At 37.4% G+C, this 21397-nt stretch overlaps 1 protein-coding gene across 1 annotated transcript in view; it reads left to right on the plus strand.

The window, feature by feature from the left end:
• The window catches only part of LOC139713448 (alsin-like), a 66198-nt gene that overhangs the window by 11199 nt on the left and 33602 nt on the right, over positions 1 to 21397 (plus strand). The window contains exons 2-3 of the mRNA XM_071625177.1: positions 4704 to 5647; positions 11758 to 12334. Of these exons, the coding sequence (XP_071481278.1) occupies positions 4704 to 5647; positions 11758 to 12334 (1521 nt within the window). The remainder of the gene's footprint in view (positions 1 to 4703; positions 5648 to 11757; positions 12335 to 21397) is intronic.

Genomic DNA, 21397 nt, shown 5'->3' on the forward strand with positions numbered 1-21397 from the left:
TGTACTATACAATCATGTACAGTGTACGTCTCATGCACGTGGAGTGATACAAATTGTATCCCTTCACATGGTCTCTTTTGTGTACTGTACTTGGTCACCTCAGAGCCAGGTATGTTGTGAGTTGACACAATTTTGTCACAACAATGTCAGCTTGAAAGAATTGTAGGCTCTATGGAATTTTTGATACATACAATTGTATTAAAAGTTCAACTCCCTTCTACCCACTTGCTATCTGCTGAAACATAACCTGTAGTTCGCCTCATGGTAAAATTCCTTTTTATTTCAAGTCAAAGGGACTTTATTTTCTCATTGACTATATGAGTTTTGATTCTGCATTTAGAACATTAAATACCATCATGTACATGTGTACATGAATGCACTTGGGGGAAAATTGATTTTTTTTTTTTTTTTTGGGGGGGGGGGGGGGGGGGCATTGAGTGAGGTAATTTCTGGCTCATGGAACTTTGAGAGTTTGCTGTATTTGCTTTGATACATAAGTGTCAGGTTCCCCCTATTGCATATTGCACAACACATATGAATTCCTAAAACTACTGATTCCTGTGGAACATTATTACCAACAACTAATGAATTAGAGTGTCCTGGTGCAGAGCTGTAAAAAGGCAGTGGATAACTATCTAATGTACCAGTATTCCTGTACATTGACTCATCTTCATCTTGTAAGATCATCTCTACTGAGAGCATCCAGTCCTTTTCATCTGAACCCCTGCCTCCCAAGAAGGAGGTAAACTCAATTCAGGGCAATGCTGATATCTTTACCATTTTGCCCATGGAGTTATCCTGTTGACAACGCATTACATCATTATACAATGTTTAGCTGAAATGAACTGTTGTGCATCATTGTGTGGTGTGTGTATGGGGGGGGGGATATAAAATTTGCAACCTTTTTATGTATGTTGACAATGTATACAATGAAATATCAATAGCCTTTAATTTGCAGTGTCAGCATTTCGTACATTTTATGATATTTCACAGAATGGAGGCATAAAGCACTACTGGTACCGTGTATCTACAGTATGCTATCATACATACATTATGCGCTAGCAGAGTGATTATTGTTCACTTAGCCCTGAAGATCAATTATTTAGCCATAAACCATCCTACATTTACATTCATATTCTGAAAAAGAACAGACACTGTAATGCTTGTTTTACACAATACAAGTGACTTTTAATAGCAATGAGAAGATTATTTTTCTTAAGAAATGGGCCAGATGCAGATTCTTCAGGCACATGTGTGGGTATGTTTGTGTATTATTGTGTATGTTTCTGTCTGTCTGTCTGTCTGCATGTCTATATGTCATTTTGTGAATCATGTATCAAAAGTAGTGTAAAATCAAAACATGACATTTTCAGAGCTTGTAACCATCAACCTGTTCACAAACTGAGCTTCAAGGATTACTGAGAAACCTGAAGTCACGCAATATAATCTCAGCGTCAGTGTCCGAACAAGAAATATGGTGGAGCTCCCAATCTGTTCAGAGAAGATGCGAGACTCGTTATGTTTACGTCATAACTCATCTAGGCTAGATGTCGACACCCTGCTCTCACAGTACAACAGCCTCGTAGCTCTCTAGGCGTGTCTCACACATCTGGCTTCAATGCCATTCACACGTTGCCCCCAACACACACAGTGTATGGGGTATTTTCTACAAGGATCATACTGTATGCAGTTGTTGCACACAAGTGTATAGGTACACTGCATGTGAGACACCTTGTTGGTGTCTGTCTCACATATTGTACCTCAGAATTACAGTTTGTTTCTTTTTCTTAATCATGTGTGCATGTGTAAGGCGTGCAAGTGTTTTGATGTAGAACTACACTCTTGTAGTGTAATTATTCATGTCAGGCATTTTAGCCAGGCCATACAAAATGCATCTTGCATCATCTTGTCTGCTTCCCACATGTACAAGCGTGTCTCATGGGTCATATCATTATGATAATGATACAATGGTACTGTCCGCTAAGCTAATGTAGTGTCCAGTGTTTGAACAGGTATTATCTGTTTTTAGGCTTCATGACAGTCACTTACAGCTGTCACTCCTGATTTGTTTGATTATGCAGGAAATTTCATAGAGTTTTGTGTAAAGGACTACTGTATCTGAATGGCTTTAGTAAAGACCTCTACCCTGTACAACGTATAATTCAGTTTTCTGGACTGTGTACATATCCAATACAAAACTTTATTTTGTATTCAGTGTGGCAATATGAGAAGTAAGTTGTCTAACCATGAACAATTATTCATAATGTATGACCTTTTAATAATGTGATTCCAGAATACTCTCCTTGTTTCTGTGATTCCTGCAATTTTTTCCCAATTTCTCGTGACAATCCTACTCAGTGCCATCCATTGAAATGATACAGTCCAATAATGATTCCTTTACTAGATGACGTACAGATGTATCATATATATATGCCTGTTGAGTTTGCCTGAAACAATAATAAGCAACACAAAGATGTCAAGGGACTTATACTGTATCGTTAAACCCTTCAAGGACGTCCACCTCAAGATCCGATGAACACTGTGCAGATTGAAGTTGTGAAGGGTCCTGTACTGTACTGTAAAAGTGGAAATTTTCGAGGATGGAAATTTACACACATTTCACATGACATGAAACTAGAGCAAAAATAAAAGTGAAGAAATACTTCTTGCTTGAAATATGTAATATTATATCTTTTTGATTCTGCAAAATTATTAAAAGCATACAAAATTCATTTTACTTGACTGAGCACGAAAATATTTCTGTAATGCAAGCAGCCACTTTTACACTACAGCATACTTGCCAACTCTACCTCTTTGGGCGGTAGACTACCGCTTTTAGAGGTTTTAACCGGCTACCGATTTTCTCTTCTGATCTACCGATTTTGTAGCAAAACTACCATAAAATGAAATGGAAGTCATATTTTCCCTTCATTGTGCGTCGATTCCCTAAAATAACCTAGTAATTAGAATACTAATAATAATTTCAAGGAACTCGTTCCTCAAAAACGCCGTAATCAGCCTTCTAATATGCACACATGACATGCACACTGCACTGGCGCACTCGTCTCTATCAGATCTACGTGCGTGCAAGACTTACTGTACACGTGTACGTGTAGCTAGAACCACGCATAATAGTAATGTTTTGGTAGCTCACGTGTGTGTGGTGCGGCCGATGCGGCATATGGCGTGGTATGATCCCATGTATTTTCATATCTAACTTGTGATAACAATATGTTTGATTACTTTTTCACATATGCTTAGCCTACAAAAATTATTTACCAATACGTCTGATTTTATTTTTATATGCATAGTCTACAAAATAGTTCATAGATTTACATGGATTATATGTTTTTTTTTTAATCAATACCAAGAACCCTTTAAAAAGGTTAAAGAGCATGCACCAAATCTCATATTTTGATATTGAAAAACAAAAAAAGTCCCCACCGCGGGAGGGGGGACACCCCCCCCGCGCGCAAGCGCGCTCAGGCTTGGTCGCTTCGCTTCGCTTCGCTCCCTCGCAAAATCTACCTCTTCAGGATTTCAAAATGTTGGCAAGTATGCTACAGTGTACAACTGTATATCATGATAAACACACTGATGACATGTGTATCAAAACACAGTTTAATTTACTAGATGTTGTCTGAACACCTCCCCCCCCCCCCCCCCCGAGAGAGAGAGAGAAGGCATCGTTTCATCAGCCAGTATAAAGCTAAAATACACGAAGAGTGCAGGAGAATTGTAGTAATGTGCATTTGATTTCAAGATGTAGACAATTAAAATCAGCATCACTTGCAAAATTGAAATTTCTGGACTTCAATTGTACCTTCTTGTTTTATATTAAAAACTTGACAGACACAATTCACACCATTTTGTCAAGTACAAGGCCTAGTCACTTTGTAAAAACTAAAATTCTGTACTTACCTCACTGAGTGAAAAAAAAAGTGTGCTGTGAAATGTACAGAACCTGAGTTTACTTCCTTTCTCTCAGTCATGATTAATAAGGTCTTAATAGAATATTGCCCTCAGTGAACTCATAAAAAGTGTGGTTGGAAACCATTTTTGAGTCACTATGATAAAAAGCCCACAAAGCCATCAGCCATAATTGCAGCCTTCAAGGCACAGTTACAGTCTATGTCGTCATGCGATGTCATCACGTTGGCACACCCCTACAATCCCATTTGTCAAGTTAAGTGCCCGTGTTGAGATGAGCAATACAGCATGATGACTGCCCACAGTACCCTCTGTCTGCTTAACTCTCTTTCAAACAGCATTGCATTCACTGATCAACCATTCTGCAGGGTGCATGAACTCAAGTTTGTGAAGGATGGTACTTCATAGCCTGTATTCATTGCTACCACAGGATAGCAAGTAAAATATTGAACTATTCATTTACACATTGTTTCAGCCAGACTAACTACAAATGCACAATTTCAGACTTCCTTTGTGTTGAAACCTGACCTACAGTTACATTGTAGGTCCTCAAGAGGGTGGTGTACATACTGTACAGATCTTCAGTATTGTGCATGATTATGAATTCCATGTCTTTTTAATATTTGCAGGATTTTGCACCATGTACAATGTACGCATGTAGATTGTTCAGGGTACAGTTCATATCAAAGATTGAGCAAAATATCTTTTTGATTCTTTAGAGTTCCAATGTAATCAAGTCTCCTCAACATGTATCACTTTGTTTGATTTTACAGAATGAGTGACGAGAATGGGAAGCAAGAAAAGGAGCTGCATGGCCTGCCCTACATGTGGAAAGGCTTCCTTAGCAACACCATTCCCATTTGCCATGATGTGTTCAAGACCAAAAATGTTATCAAAATATCACTGGGCAGCAAACACTGTGCCTTCCTTACAGACCAAAGGTCTGTTTACACATTTGGCAGTGGAGAATATGGACAACTTGGACACAAGAAATTCACAGATGTGACGAAGCAACCTATCCTGGTGCAAGAACTTAAGAGTGAAAATGTTGCAGATGTCGTCTGCGGAAACAACCATACAGCAGTAGTATGCGAGGATGGGATAGTCTTTTGCTGGGGAGACTCCACGAATGGCCAGTGTGGGAATGGCTCTTCTGACAAGGTGAATGTGCCAACACAAGTCCACATCAGTGATGCTGACTGTGACCCAGTGATCACACAAGTGGCTTGCGGGGAGTCCCACACTCTAGCCCTGTCAGCTCAGGGAGAGGTCTGGGCATGGGGCACAGGGCCACAGCTTGGACTATCTACAGGAACTACACCAGTACTGTCACCTAAGAAGGTGGATGCCCTCATGGGACGTAAGGTGCTTCAGGTAGCCTGTGGTGGTACAATGAGTCTTGTCCTCATCCAAAGACTAAGATCAATGCGGTCACCAGGCAATAAGTCCAATGAGCCTGAAGAGGAAGGGTCCGGGTCCAGTCTGGCATGCCATGAGACAGTGTACACCATGCATGATGAGGGGGATACAGTCATTATCTCAGACACCAGCATGCTCCATCCTGATTCTGCTGACACCACATCTAGGAGTATCTCACCCGACAGCATTGACGTTGCTGCCATCCAAGCTCAGCAGGCAGAGTGGACAGCTGCTGCGGAAATTGCAGAAAAGAAGCGCCTTGAGAGAGGGTCAACATCATCACAAGGTAGTAGTGAAGGTATGCATGATCTACTAACCTACTAACCTTTCCCCTTAATACACCCTACCAACAGTTCCCAGAAATGTAAGAGTTTGCAGTGCAGTGAATAGCTTAATATCCGTCTGAGGTGAAAATTGATGACAATTTTCGTGGTGAAATATTTAAGAAAAAGGAGTGTGTTTTTGATAGTAAAGCTCTACAGGGGATAATACCAAGACCATTTTACCAGCCATCTTGCTGCCCAGTGTGTGCACAGTTTGGCCTTGTTCTAGGTAGACATCAAATTGAAAAATGCTTTCATATTGGGATTGTAAAGTGAGGCAAGGCTGGTGATTTGTTTTACTAATTTAAGCACTTGGTTTTATAGAATGGGCTTTGTTGTCTTGTTGCATAAGCATGATATGTCGTGACCACATTGCAATCATTGACAGATTGGTTTGGTAGCCTATTAGAAAAATTATGTAATATGTTCAGAACCTCACCTACTGAAGATAACCTAGTGTAATATACAAATTTACTTTGTGGAATGGAACTTCACTATAGATCCCAACACAGACAATGCATGGGTTCAGCTACAGTCTTTGTTTGTAAAATACATTTCATTACAACTGTAAATGTTCTAGTTACTTAAACGGGCATTCCAGATGATTTTCATAATTTCACATCGTGTTACATAAATTGACAGCTCCATATAGATTTATGGAATTTATTTTGGTCCTAGAGCAGAGAAACCAGTACTCTGAAAAATCTTAAACAAATTACACTGAACAATGTTGATGACATCGGAGCCTCACTTATTTCATAAATGTAGCGGTGTAAGTACATGTACTTTCCATTGCAATACCGCTTGCTTAACCCTAAAAAGACTGGGCTATTTTGATGCCTCGTAGGACTGGGGGGGGGGCTCATTGGGGCCCCCTAAGATCTTGGCCGTTGACCACGCGATCGCAAGGAAAATTGGCACGCGTGTCACCCACAAGGTAATCTGCAAAACTGATTAGTTATTTCACAAATATTCAAATCTATTTTTAATAAATCAATTATGCTAATTTATGCATGAATTTTTAAGAATGACTGTTAATCTGTAATTAAAGGTCCAAAACTGCTAATTTTGGGTTTAGGTACTCTGTGTAGGATTCTTTATATTGAACGTACATAAAAAAAAAACAGCAGTATCAAATTTTTTTCTTATGTATTTTATTGTTTTAAAGATTTCTTATGTATTTCATTGTTTTCGACTTTTTGTTTTTTACTGTTTTTGATGGAAATCATCGGCAACACTATTTCAATCATAAAGAATTTGAAATTAATTGATTTTGATCAGTAAAAGTAAAAATAATGATACATTTATGAATTTTGGTCAGAAACAGAATTTGCAGTGGATTTGTACACGAAATCACGTTTTTGAGCAATTTCGGGTCTGACATGCACTTACAAAATATTGCGTAACTTCAGAACCGCGTACCCGGGCGTCGCGAATTTGGTCTCAAAAGTTGCGCAAGACTTAAAAGAAAAAAGTTGCGGCGCGAGATTTTTACGTTTCAGATTCATCGCGAAAAATGTCGAGGGGGGGGGCCAAAAAGCCCCCAGTCTTTTTAGGGTTAACCTGTTGAGGACGAGTCCCAAGTATACTCAGGCAGGTGTCTATGGGAAATGCGTGTTGTAGCAAAATCTGTCTGTCCTCAACGGGTTAACAAGTTCACCTGTGTAGAATCTATGCATGCCTTACTTTTTTGTTCTGCTTCCCTTAGCACCAACTCATGGATTGTAATGGTGAGGCTGTCATGTCATCATCCTTGTTCCAAGTTTTTGTAAATTTTAAAAACATTCTTACTCCTCATCCCAATCACTATACATGTAAATTCTGAAATTCTGTACTCAGTATGAAAGTAATTCATACAGTAGTTGTTCAAATGCAAAATTCTGAAAATCATCTGGAGTCTCCTATGATATTCCACACACACACACACACACACACACACACACACACACACACACCAAAAAAAAGTAATAAAGAAAGAAATGCTCATCAAATAGACATACAGTGTATTTGAGTATTGCAAGGTGGCTTTCAGGAATTGCAGACTCAAATAATGCCACACAATCATAACCTGCAGTAACATTGAGGGAGCTCATATGTGACCGTGCACCTCAAAACGAACATAGAGTCGCATACACTGATTTTGCGTGAGGACTGAAAATAAGTGAAATAGGTCAACCTAGCCGAACTTGACTTTTTCATATTTTCTGAAAGAGCGGGTCTTCTTTTACATTATGCTAAAATCTGGTATCATAAAACGGGCAGGAAAGTGTGTTTTTTTAGCAGTTTATCTCGACCATTTTTGGTAGAAGAGTGTGATTAGGTGTGTCTTTAGAATCCCTTTTTCATTTCTGAAAAACCTTGTCCACACTCTTCACTTTCAACTCTAATATCTTTTAAAAAGATAGTGCTACTGCTTTGAAAGTTGGCGTTGATTGTGGACAGAATGTGTTAATGAGGCATGCTTAATTTCACTTTAATCTGATAATCTCTTCATTGTTGTTACTCTGGTGGTTTACTTCCTGTTTTTTGTCCCATTTATCGCACAGCCAGCACGGTTTGGTAAAGATTAAGCGCTTGAATAGACACTGTACTTCAGAGCCTCTTTTCTCAGTTCACACTTTTCCTGAGTTTGTGCTTTCTTTCCATTATTTAGATACGTTAGGAGAGTCCATTTGATTTGAGTTATACATCATTTTAAAGCTTAAAGTCTGCTCTTTCAGAATTAGGTCTTAACTAAAAATTCATGTCTGGCGACTTTTTGTTTGTTTTGAGGTGCAGGGTCACATATTGTAGATCACCAACGACCATCTGTCTGGCTTAGATTATGAGCACTTGACACATTTGTACATGTAGCCACACCTGACCAACCATAAACTGTGGTATATAACAAAAATCTACAATGTAGCAGTGTATCTATAGGAATGGTTTCAGTTTGATCAGGGCCCCGTTTTATCAAAAGATATAATCGATTTTAAATTTCCGCACCACACAGGCTGTCATAGACTTACCATAGAAATCAACTTTATGATCAATTTTAACTCTTCATAAAACAGGGCCCAGTATGCCAGTGATAGAACTATACATATGCATAATCAGTGGCTATTTCATGTACATATCCATCCATCTGAGGGCATGTTATTCTGTTTAATATCATTTTTTTTTAAAGGACAAATTCACCTTCATAGACATGTGGGTTGAGTGAATGCAGCAATAATAGTAGAAGACATCAGTGAGAGTTTGAGGAAAATCGGACAATCCTTTCAAAAGTTATGAATTTTTGAAGTTTCTGCTCAGTCACGGCTGCATGAAAAGACTAATAGCTTGTGATGTCACATGAGTACAATGACATGAAGAAAGAATAAAGAAAAATAAACATATTTCCATTTTTCTTGCATAACAAAAGAACACTCGACTTCTCTCTTTCAGAAGGCAGGGGGAATAATATTACCCTTAACATACATCAGTGATAAGTCAAAGAAATGTGCACTTTATTAAAAAAGTAAAGTTTTGTGAAATTCTCTTTGTATATTCCTTATATCGTTGTATGCATGTGACATCATACACTGTTAGTAGTCTTCTCATCCAGCAGTGTCTGCACAGACACTTTAAAAATTCGTAACTTTTGAATGGATTGTCCGATTTTCCTCAAACTTTCACTGATGTGTTCTACTAATATTGCTGCATTCTCTCAATCCTTATGTATATGAAGGTGGACTTGTCCTTTAAAAACCATAGTATAATGGACAGATTATGGGAGTTGCCGTACTTTTGATAGGATACATGACTGTACAATGTACATCTTTCAAATGTCTTACAGCAATGCAAGAAGTAATGGCCCATTACTACAGGCAACAATCAAAATCAGCATTTTTATGCCTCTACCACAAAGAATGTCTGAACCATCATATTTTCGGGTTGTCCATCTGTCATTTTCATCCATACCATATCACATTATCATAATTTTAGAAAAAAACACCGATAACAGTAGATTTTTGTGGTACACTGTACCTGGCTGAGATGTTTAGCAGCTTCAGAATAATCTTCTCGCTGTCAAAATGCAAAATCCACTCATTCTGGTATTTTGTTGGCAAGCCAAATTTATGGTGGCCACAATACAAGAAAGTATACACTATAAACATGTGTGTGACATTGTCACTGTATCTCAATTTCATTCTGGGTTTTAAATGTGGTAAAATAATAAGTAGTTCAGTTCATACAGCTCATTGAAATGTCTCAGAATAGAATGTAATAAGTATCAATATCTTAAGAACACTCCTGTGACAGTATAATCTTCCTTTTCTCATGTTTTTATGCACACCTTTTGAATAGTTTTCAAGTTTTGTTGTTGTTTTTTTAATCTCAGTCAGAACTTAGAAAAAGTAAAACAGATTCAATTCAGATGATTGGAAATGGTTTGCAAGACAGTTTCTCTCTTAATATATGAGACAGACCCCATTACATGTCTGGTAATGTGCATGGGATCTTTGTCCTATTTCTTACCTGCTTGCATGCTCTATAGCATCATGACAGATTTCATTTGTTTTGTTTTTTGAGAATGCTGTGAGGTCATGAATGAACACATACAAGCTTATCTATGACTGAGATCTTTGGTCATGGATAAAGTATTCAGAGTAGGTCATTCATAGCAATGAAATCCTTTGTGAGATAAGGGTTCTCACAACAGCATCTTTTTTTATTTCTATTTCTCTTATTAAATGCATTCTGTATAAAGTTGAGTGTCTAAATAAATTGATGTCTTGATGCCTATCAGACTGTTTTTTGCCATACTTGCATGTTTATCACTTTAATACACACATAGTGTGCGCATCGTTGACACATTTCCTTGGTCACACAACATTTGCTCGTGCGACAATTGCTCCAGTCTTATTTTCTCCAAGGACTTCGGTTAGGGTAAGGGTTGTGATAGGGTTTTAGGTTTACAGTAGTTTGATTTGAAGATGAAGGATTAGGATTAGGGTTATGTTTATGAGTAGAATTCATGTTTGGCTTAGCATGCAGATATTTCATGAAAGCAATCATCGCAGGAGCAAATGTCATGGAACCGAGTGCATCAGACTATTTCATTCTTCTGCTGCTCTTTTCTTTGTCATTCTTTCTCTCTCTGTTGCTATCATCCCTGCTCTCTTTCTCTCTTAGTCTTTGGAATTAAATATAGGAACCATGTTCACACAGATTTTACTTGAGAGACATGCATCATAAGTGGCCCTTTCGAACTCTCTTTCATATCTTTCCCTGAGGAAGCATGTATTATGACATATAATTTGATAATGAATGGATCTTGCATGTTCTTTTTTTTTTTACTTTGTGCAGTCAAGTGCAGTACAATGCATATTGTATACATATGTAGCCAGGGCTAGCAGGTCAGCGCAATGCAAGTTTAATTTAGACTATTGTCATGCCCTTGTAGCCTTCATACCCAGTCTCCTATTAAATACACAAAGACTCTGTGGGGTAGCAAATGAACATGAATGGTATACAATTTGTCTCTAAGTTGTACATCAATATGTTTATCAAAACAGTGATTATATGTGTACATCATCGATGTGTCTTCTCTTTATCAAAGCACATAGAAAGTGATGTGGATGTAAGAATGTACAGTGTAAGGTGTGTAATTTGTTCTAATCGTTCTTAGATTTGGTATGAAATATTTTTGACGCAAAACATTGCTGAATACAAAATCTAATTTATCAGGTTTTACTTCAGGGGCAATGATATTTTGAAAGTTAATTGTCAAATATAGCAAGAATATCAAAAAGAGAACAGAGTCTGTCTCACTGTCCAGAATATACTGTACATACTACTAAGCACATTCTGCTATCTTTCATTACTAGTATTAAAAAACACCTGCTATTACACAATGTTATAGATAAAAAATTTAATTGTCATGCGTAGTGATTAATTTGGTGTGAAAAGTGGGTAGTATTCTCTGCTTCCAAAACAAATGTGTTCAGTGTACATCAAATATTGTGGTCAAATTTTGTGGCAGGAAGGGGATTTCCATAGCAATTTTATAATAGATTTTCTTTTGGATATATTCATTGATTTCATTTGTTGGTTTACTAAGGCACCTACACTTTAGATGATTCTGGCAACCACCTGAGAAAAATCAAGGAGGAACCGGCGACATTCACAGAACAGAATGGTAGCCATGACAACAGCACTTCCATGGATGGTATGCCAAATGGCAAGCAGGAGAATGGCAGACTAGCTGGAGTAGAAGAGGATGATGTCTTTACCCCTCTCAAGGGGACCAAGGAGTATCTCACTGAGCAACTGAAGCCACTCAATCTGAGAGGGAGCCCCAGCCACGCGACTGCCACACAAAGACCAGGACCCAGTGCTCGGATCTTGGCCTCTCTTCCTCAGTCGGTAGCAATCCGACTTGAGAAAATCATGATGCCTCGAACCAGTCTCACAGAAACCATCTCAAGAGCCAGCAGCAACAATTCTATCTGTGAGACAGAATTGATTAGCCGAGAAAATGCCCCTGTGTTGGATTCCAGCTGCAACATTGCAGACAGGAAGTTACGGACTTCGTCACCTCTCATTGGGGGCTTGGATGACCTTGTCTATCAGACGGAGGTATGGAGTTTTGGGAAAGGCACCATGGGACAGCTAGGCCAAGGAGACACCCTTGACAGGTAAGAGGTTTCATTGCTGTTTGACTTCCTGCAGTATGCTTAGTCATTTCATGGACATTATCAGCCATCATTTCCAGAGGCTTTCTGAAAATTAAGGCTTCCAAAAGGCATATTTCCATATTGTAATTCAACAAATGTATCCATCAAAAAAGCATGAATTTGATATGGTCCCTTATTCTACATTCAGGTGAATGTAAAGTCTAACATCCATGTGATTCCAGATGTTCAAACTTTGCCTTTCCCGTTGTAAATTAAGGTGAACTTGTCCTCTGTATAATATTCAGAGGACAAGTTCACCTTAATTTACACGTATATGGATTGAGTAATTGCAGCAATGTCAGTAGAACACATCAGTGAAAGTTTGTGGAAAATCAGACAATCTGCTGAAAAGTTATGAAGGTTCTACCGTAGTTCTACTGTAGTGAATGTTTACACTACGTTCCACTAATATTGCTTCATTCTCTCAATGTATGTTATTAAAGGTGAACTTGTCCTTTAAAGGCATGTACGATGCTCTGCTTGAGGAATCCAAGGTAACATGACTGAAGAAAAGAGAAGGAATGATAGAAGCTACGGTGTAGTTGTAGTTTTTTTATAAGATCAAGATGCGGTTTAATCATCAAATCAGCATGTCCCTCTTCTCCAACTTACTTTGTACAGTATATACTACAATGTCGTTGGCTACCAGATGGCTGCAAGTTGTATTTTCACTGCCATTTTGGGAAACTTGTAGATTCAGATTTTTTTTTCTAATGGACTTATTTTCCATTTTAAATAGATGACACGCCCAGAGATGGCATCATTAGGTGATCCGAGTATCCTCTCGGATCACCTTCTGTATCTGTACTGATTCTTTATTCTTCTTTCTTTATTTCTTTATTTCTCCCCAAAAGTTGTGCAGAGGTTAGCTCAGAAAGTCCTACACTGTAGGCCTATCAATTTCAAAATTATACCATATATGTATCATGTCCCAAAGACGACAGATCTAATAAAATCATAGTGATCAGTCGACCATGACGTCACTATGACGTCATTGTATGAAAACACATTCTCATTCATATTTCATATGGAATGGAATTTTTCAATAAAATTTACATCACATATATTCCAAGTCAAGCGCATTCAACTCATATTCTCAAAATTCATATCTACTCTTAAAACGTGTGCAAAAAAATTTTGAGCTCGATAAGAGCATGTAAATATTTCAACGCGCGCATACGCGCGCGTTGAAATATTTACATGCTCTTATCGAGCTCAAAATTTTTTTGCACACGTTTCAGACTATTGGAGCTTTTTTTTGAAAAATTGAAAAATTTGAACGGACGCATACGCGCGCGCACATATATGCACGCACAGCTCATATGCAATAGAAATTTCCCTTTTTTTTACACGGATCGGATGTCTGAAATGTCAAGGAATATTTCCACCAAGTTTCAAGTCAATCCGACTTAATATGACGTCATACGGGCCCGTCAAACTTGAAATTCCGCGCACGCGTCAATGGCGATATACAGTGCAACTATGCCAAAAAACCACCAATTTTAAATCCGATTTTACTCGTCAGGATGGACAGTGACCCCCCATTTTCTTTACATATTCTGAAAGCTGATGAGTATTACATGTCATTTCGTGGGTTGGCGATGCTGGAAAAATGATTAAAAGATACCAAATTTCTTAATAAAATAAAAAGAGGAAATTTTCAAAATGACGTCATCAAATTTCAAGTTCACTCGAGCATATCTCACTTGAATATCCTTTGCCGATTTTCACCTAGATTTCAGTATGTTGTAGCTTATTTAATGCTCTTTCATAATTATAATTACAAAATTTTGATTGGATGACGGCATCACCTCATAAAAATGGATTGAAAGTAATCTTGTCAAATTTGACCAGTTTACGTGTTATCTCTATAGGAGTGCAGTTTTTCTGCAAATGAAAATTGACATGAATATCTTTATCGAGCACTAGCTCACTTATCCTTCGGTGAATTTCTCCCAGATTTTAATATGTTGTAGCTGAGACTTTGGGCTATCGTAATTATACCCTCCGTTTTTTCATACGACGTCGGCATCACGTCGAAAAACTTGGTTGAAATAAAGGTTATGTTCAATTTATTAAGATATTTCTTTCTTTCTGCAACTTTCTTTGCAATAATTCAAGAAAAACAGGCCCTATCACCCCCATATTTTGCACATGTTTAGTTCATATCACGTACATTATTTCATAAAATAACAACTACTTGATCGGACACCATCTTGGGTATGTAAATTAGGGTCAAGGTCATAAATGTTTCATCCTGTATCTTGGTGAATACCTGTCCTATCTTTCCCATATTTTGCAAACGCAAAGACCATGTTACAAGAATCATTTCATAAAATAACCACTTTTTGCTCAGATGCCATCTTGTCTGTGCAAAGTGGGGTCAAAGGTCATATGTACTTCTTTCTGTATCTTCCTTATGACGTGTTATCTCTATGGGAGGGAATTTTTCTAGATGTGAAAATTAACATGATTGTCTTTACACTGTATCGAGCACTAGCTCACTTATCCTTCGGTGAATTTCTCCCAGATTTTAATATGTTGTAGCTGAGACTTTGCGCTATCGTTAATATGCCCTCCGTTTTTTCATACGACGTCGAAATCACGTCGACAAACTTGGCTAAAATTAAAGCTTAGCTTCCTTTTATTTTCATATTTCTTTCTTTTTGCAACTTTCATTGCAATAACTCAAGAAAAACATGCCCTATCAGCCCAATAGTTTGCACATGTTTAGTTCATGTCACGTACATTATTTCATAAAATAACAACTACTTGATCGGAGACCATCTTGGGTATATGAATTAGGGTCAAAGTTCATGAATGTTTCATCCTGTATCTTGGTGAATACATGTCCTATCTTTCCCATATTTTGCACACGCAAAGAACATGTTACAAGGATCTTTTCACAAAATAAACACTTTTTGCTTAAATGCCATCTTGGCTGTGTAAAGTGGGGTCAAAGGTCAAATATACTTCATTCTGTATCTTCGTTAGTGTATATACGGAATTCAGTACCAAAGATGACAGGTCTGACTCCCTTTTCTAAATGAGAATCCAAACATCACACGGCCAGTGTCCCCTAAACACAGATGAAACCGGTATGGTCATGCCTATTGGGATCAGGACTCAAATCATTGATTTCCAAATAGATCGGATCACCTAATTTGTCAGTGTTGACAAATATTAAGTCTAGTTCAGAAATATTCTTCTGACAGAAATCAACATTTTTTGTGCGAGTAGGTTTGTCTACATGTAAGGCTGTGGATATATGAAAAAGCATTATACAAATGTCTTTATACCTTACTGTAACTCATTTCACTTGGCTGAGTTTGAGAACAGGGCAAATTCTCCTGTCCATGACAGCAAATATACCTTTAGCATTTGTTCCAAGTGTCAGCTTGCAATACATTGTATGTAGCTATTCAGCTGCAGTCATTTTGAGCGTTCGTACAAGTATTGGTTCAGGTACCTGTAGCAGACTATACTATAATGTTTAACATGACTGTAAGGACTTGCTGGTGATCTCTTTAAAGATTACAGAATGCATAGTGAGCAGAAAATCCAACACTTTACTTTATAAACACATATTGAAAATGTAAACCTTATCAATTTTTTTTTCTTGTAAATTGTTAAATTTATGTACATGTACATATGTGACCCTGCACCTCAAAACAAACAAAAAGTCGCCAGACATGAATTTTTAATTAAGACCATATTCTGAAAGAGCAGACTTTAAGCTTTAAAATGATGTATAACTCAAATCAAATGGACTCTCCTAACCTATCTAAATATTGGAAAGAAAGCACAAACTCAGGAAAAGTGTGAACTGAGAAAAGAGGCTCTGAAGTACAGTGTCTATTCAAGTGCTTAATCTTTACCAAACCGTGCTGGCTGTGCGATGAATGGGACAACAAACAGGAAGTAAACCACCAGAGTAACAACAATGAAGGGATTATCAGATTAAACTGAAATTAAGCATGCCTCATTAACACATTCTGTCCATAATCAATGCCAACTTTCAAAGCAGTAGCACTATCCTTTCAAAAGTTATTAGAGTTGAAAGTGAAGAGTGTGGACAAGGTTTTTCAGAACTGAAAAAGGGATTCTAAAGACACACCTAATCACACTATTCAACCAAAAATGTTCGAGATAAACTGCTAAAAAAACACACTTTCCTGCCCGTTTTATGATACCAAATTTTAGCATAATGTAAAAGAAGACCCACTCTTTCAGAAAATATGAAAAAGTCAAGTTCGGCTAGGTTGACCCATTTCACTTATTTTCAGTCCTCACCAAAATCAGTGTGTGCGACTTTATGTTCGTTTTGAGGTGCATGGTCACATGTACAATTTTTTGCCATACATGCATATTATATGATACTCCATGTTTGGCATTCTGGTTGCAAGTTGTAGGTCACTGCAGGAGCTGGTAAAGGTATAATCATAGCATCTGGACTTCATACTGTTTTAAATTCCTAGGACAGTTTCATGTCCAATTCTGGATATCCTGGCTTCATCAGCTTGTTGGCTGATTTGGTGGTGGAAAAACATTGTGGCTGATTTGTGGAGATGCACTGACATTTTCCTGCCACCAAATCAAACGAGCTGATGAAGCATTGAGGATCGGACATGAAACCGTCCTTTGAATTTAAAACAGTGTGTCCAGATGCAATGATTCAATTTTGTACCTTTGTTGAACGTTACCAGTTATGAATCAGAATTTGTAACACATCAATTGTCTGTAGGCTGGTATCAAACAGTTTTACAGTGTTTGAGATGGTATACAATGTATATCGCCGGCACTCATCTAAACTATCGTACATTGTATATTCCGATTTTTGGTCAAATTTTTTATCTTGAAATTTTCAGTCATTTCGATAGTGGACATTCCATTATACATACATGGTGAAATTTTTAGTTTCTAATTTGAAGTAATTTTTGTATAATTATCACTTGTACTATAGTCATGTCATTTTATTTTGTTCATTTCCCCATAAGCACGCATGTTCAAACATAGCGATACACTGCCCTCTCCTGTATACGACGGTTCAGATAACTGCAAACACAGTGTGCACGGTCAACAAACCATTGTACGTGTATATCAGGCGCATTAACTTAGTGCGTGATATTAGTGATATACGACGGTTCAGTGACCGCAAGTACTTTGTTATGGTCAACAGAACTGTCGTACACACGGTCTTTGCAAACCAAAAAAAAAAAAACATAAAAAACGTATGTGTAGCTCTCTTGCGATTTCTCGCATAATTCCTAACATTAGCAATACAATTCGATGAACACATCACACGTTAGAGTAAGAATTACAGTCTCAAGTACAATTACAAAAGTAATTGCAAATGCCAGACATAATAATGTAGCAATCATGATCGAAAAATAGGTAAACTTGAAACGCGATTATCTCGAAATGTCATTCTTGCGCGAAAAATGCAGGTTTGGATGACTGCTGACAATTTGTGCCCAAAAGATCAGGTGGTTAGAACACGCCACAAATGGATCAGTTCTTGAGCAATAATAATGATAATGATGATATAACAAGGTCTTATTTATCCAGGGTGGCCTCTTTAGTTTTGCCACTGCTCTACAAGAGGGCCCTGCCAGTAAAATGGGATGAGTACAAATTGACAGTTAGTGCAGACCTTTATGTAATCAGAAAATCAAAACTTTGGTCAAGCCATCAGAAGCCAGTATGTGCACTCAAATCAAAGTAAGGAAAATAAATCGACAATAGAACAAGGGTTCAGCAGAGGGAAAGAAGGGCAGATGACATCAGGTAATGGACTGGCAAAACAGTAACAGGGAGCACTAATAATAATGTACAGAGAAAATTCAAGGTGCATAGCGTCCATAACCCTTGACCTTTTGAGGAACAGGGCTGTCCAGTCCTGGTGATGCTAACATGCTCCCAGTCCCATTTGATTAATAGCCATACATTACAGTATGTGCTATTGTGGTTTATCATCATCAGCTTTTTCAGCTTATCTTCCTCCTATCTCTTCCTTGCTCAAAACACAGGGAGGTCACTCTCAGACAAATGTGACACCATCCCCCATTCAAACACCTCACAGGAATGGACCCCAAATGGCTTTATTTCATACAGCACATCAAATTTGCACCCCTGAATGGTGTCACACAATATCCTAAACGGCATCACCAGGAACATCACATACATCACATAGATCCCAAATGGCACATTTCATTATTGTACCAAGTAAAGGGACATTTTGAATATATATAAAATGTAAATGCTTTCTATACTACTGAAAAATGGCAATATAACATTTTCCTGAAATACATAATGTAGTTGTACAATGAAAAATTCAGTAAAAACAGATGTCAGATTTCATTGCAAATAATGAACAACACTGCAAATAACAGTGAAATAAAATACCTATTTTTTAAAAGGACGATAACGATATAAAAAAATACATTGTAATTCCAGGTACAATAGGGAAATCATCAGTGACATGACAGGCCTTTTTTAGCACTTTTTGGACACGGATGTGTAGCAAATCAGATGGAGAGAGACCCATTTTCAGTCCTTTCTGACTCACATGAACATGTGAAATATTCAACGTACAGTAGTACTTGTATATCAAGGCCATCATTTCTTGAACTCTACAGCTTCTGAATAGAAGAACTAGTTGAAATTCATAATCCGGAACTGTGCATCCAATGACATGGCATGATATAATCTTTTTTTTTCTACATGACTGAGCTGTTTTTATGTTTGAGTATCATCAGGTATCGGTAGGAATAAAGATCATGGTGTCCAATATCTTAAGCGTTTATTTGATAGATACACCATGTAATATATTTTTTGACAATACTGTTCGTTGTGTCTGGGAGTGATATTGACCTCTCTACGTGAGAAATCAGCATCCAAGTTCATAACATACATGTAGTGAACATCTGGAAGGAAATGGGTTAATCTGTATCCTTTTTCTACAGCACACCAATTTATGCTCATTGCATGGCATGCCACGGGCTATCTCATTTGATTCAGGTTGTTATGTCTGGTGATGTGGCTGAGTGGCAAAAAGGCAGATGTGTTTTAATCAAGATCTCAGCCAAGCATGGAACCACTCCCTACCAGTGCCTCTAGTCTAGACAAAATAGACCCCACATCTATATTCATACATAAACTGTAAAGGCAGGGCAGTGTCAGTGAAAGCATAGGGAATTCCCCCAGGGACCTTCTGTCCGATCATTCTATGTTTACAAGCATTGTTTATATAACACATAAGTGTATTGGGAGACACAGCTACAGTCGAAGCTGCAGCCTGTCTTTGCAAGCCCTTGCAAGCCCTCTGTGATTGCCTGAAAAACATTAATAGAGATTGAACTGCCAAGGCAACCATTTGAGATGCTGGAATGCTTGAATATCTTTGTTCATTGGTATCCCCCAGTCACTGTAGATGACTGAGTCAATGCTATTACTTTATGTTTGGTATTTCAATACTGGGTTCATGTACAATTGTACCTTGAAAATATAACATCATCGTGTAATCCAGGTGCACCTCATTAAAGGACAAGTTCACCTTCATAAACATAAGGATTGAGAGAATGTAACAATATTAGTGGAACACATCATTGAAAGTTTGAGGAAAATCAGACAATCCGTTCAAAAGTTATGAATTTTTAAAGTTTTTGTGCAGTAACCGCTGGATGAGAAGACTACTGCAGTCTATGAATAACTTGAATGTCACATGTGTACAACAGTATAAGGAAAATATAAGGAGAATTTCACAAAATTCCATCTTTTGAAAAAAGTATGCATTCCCCTGACTCGTTACCGACAAATGTTATGGATAATATTATTCCCCCTGCCTTTAGAAAGAGGCAAGTCAAGAGCTCTCTTATTATGCGAAAAAAGTGAAAATATGTTGAATTTTCTTTTACATTTTCTTTATACTGTTGTACGCATATGACTCACAAGCTGTAGTAGTCTCCTCATCCAGCGGTTCCAACACAAAAATTTTAAAAATTCATAACTTTTGCATCGATTGTCCAATTTTCCTCAAACTTTCACTGATGTGTTCTACTAATATTGTTGCATTCTCTCAATCCTTATGTTTATGAAGGTGAACTTATCCTTTAAACACAGGGAGAGAGAGACAGAGAGAGAACCAAAATATTTGAGGAAAACAAATTATATACATGTAGATCCTACATCTTCTGGTGCTTCCGACAAAACAAGATTGGTAATTTGTATCATACTTACAGTGTAGGCCCTATGTGTAATTTTATGATTCGTTTTGGCAACCAAGTATTGAAATAAAAAAAAAAATACTGAAGTCTGCATGATGAATACATTTTGATTGTACACATTATTGAATTACCATTATCATAATGTTGTTCCGTCCACTGAAATATTGGTGTGTTTTTGTTTTTTGTTTTTATCAGGATGTCAGAACACTTGTACCGTATTGTATCTTTATGCCATTATCATGTCTAATGTACAATGTATGTTAGACTCATGGCTTTACCATGATTACAAAATAATATAAATTGCAATCACAGTCATATGTAAAGGCTACATGTCTGTACAAGCTGGGCTCGTCAATGTCTTGCTTGCAAGTGGTGATTCTCTTGTGCCATAGATAGATGCTGTCCTGAACTGTGACTTGAACCTGTATTTACAGCTGTGTTTAATAGAAGACCCTGTAATATATCAGAAGTGCTGTCATTAAGGTGGTATTATGCACTTGAGGCAAATCATCACTTAATGCATCTTTATACCACTACTGTATACAAGTAGTGTGAGAATTGATTTCATGAAGTATTTTGTACTTGTACATATATTTTAAAAATTGATGTGATGTTGAATTTTCAGTTTATCATGTCATTGTAATTGATTAAAATGAATTTGAATTTATCAGGCAAATTAGACCTCATGTTAACTAAACTACACAATACCTTCTGTTTTCTTCCTTTCTTTATTTTTCTTCTAAAAAAAAGAAAGAGAGAAAAGGGATTGCAGAGCAATACCAAGAAGCAGACACACTTG

This window comes from Diadema antillarum, unplaced genomic scaffold, assembly GCF_040938485.1.
Source record: "Diadema antillarum isolate AM-2024a unplaced genomic scaffold, OU_Dant_1.0 seq00001970_RagTag, whole genome shotgun sequence".
In the NCBI taxonomy this organism is placed as follows: Eukaryota; Metazoa; Echinodermata; class Echinoidea; order Diadematoida; family Diadematidae; genus Diadema; species Diadema antillarum.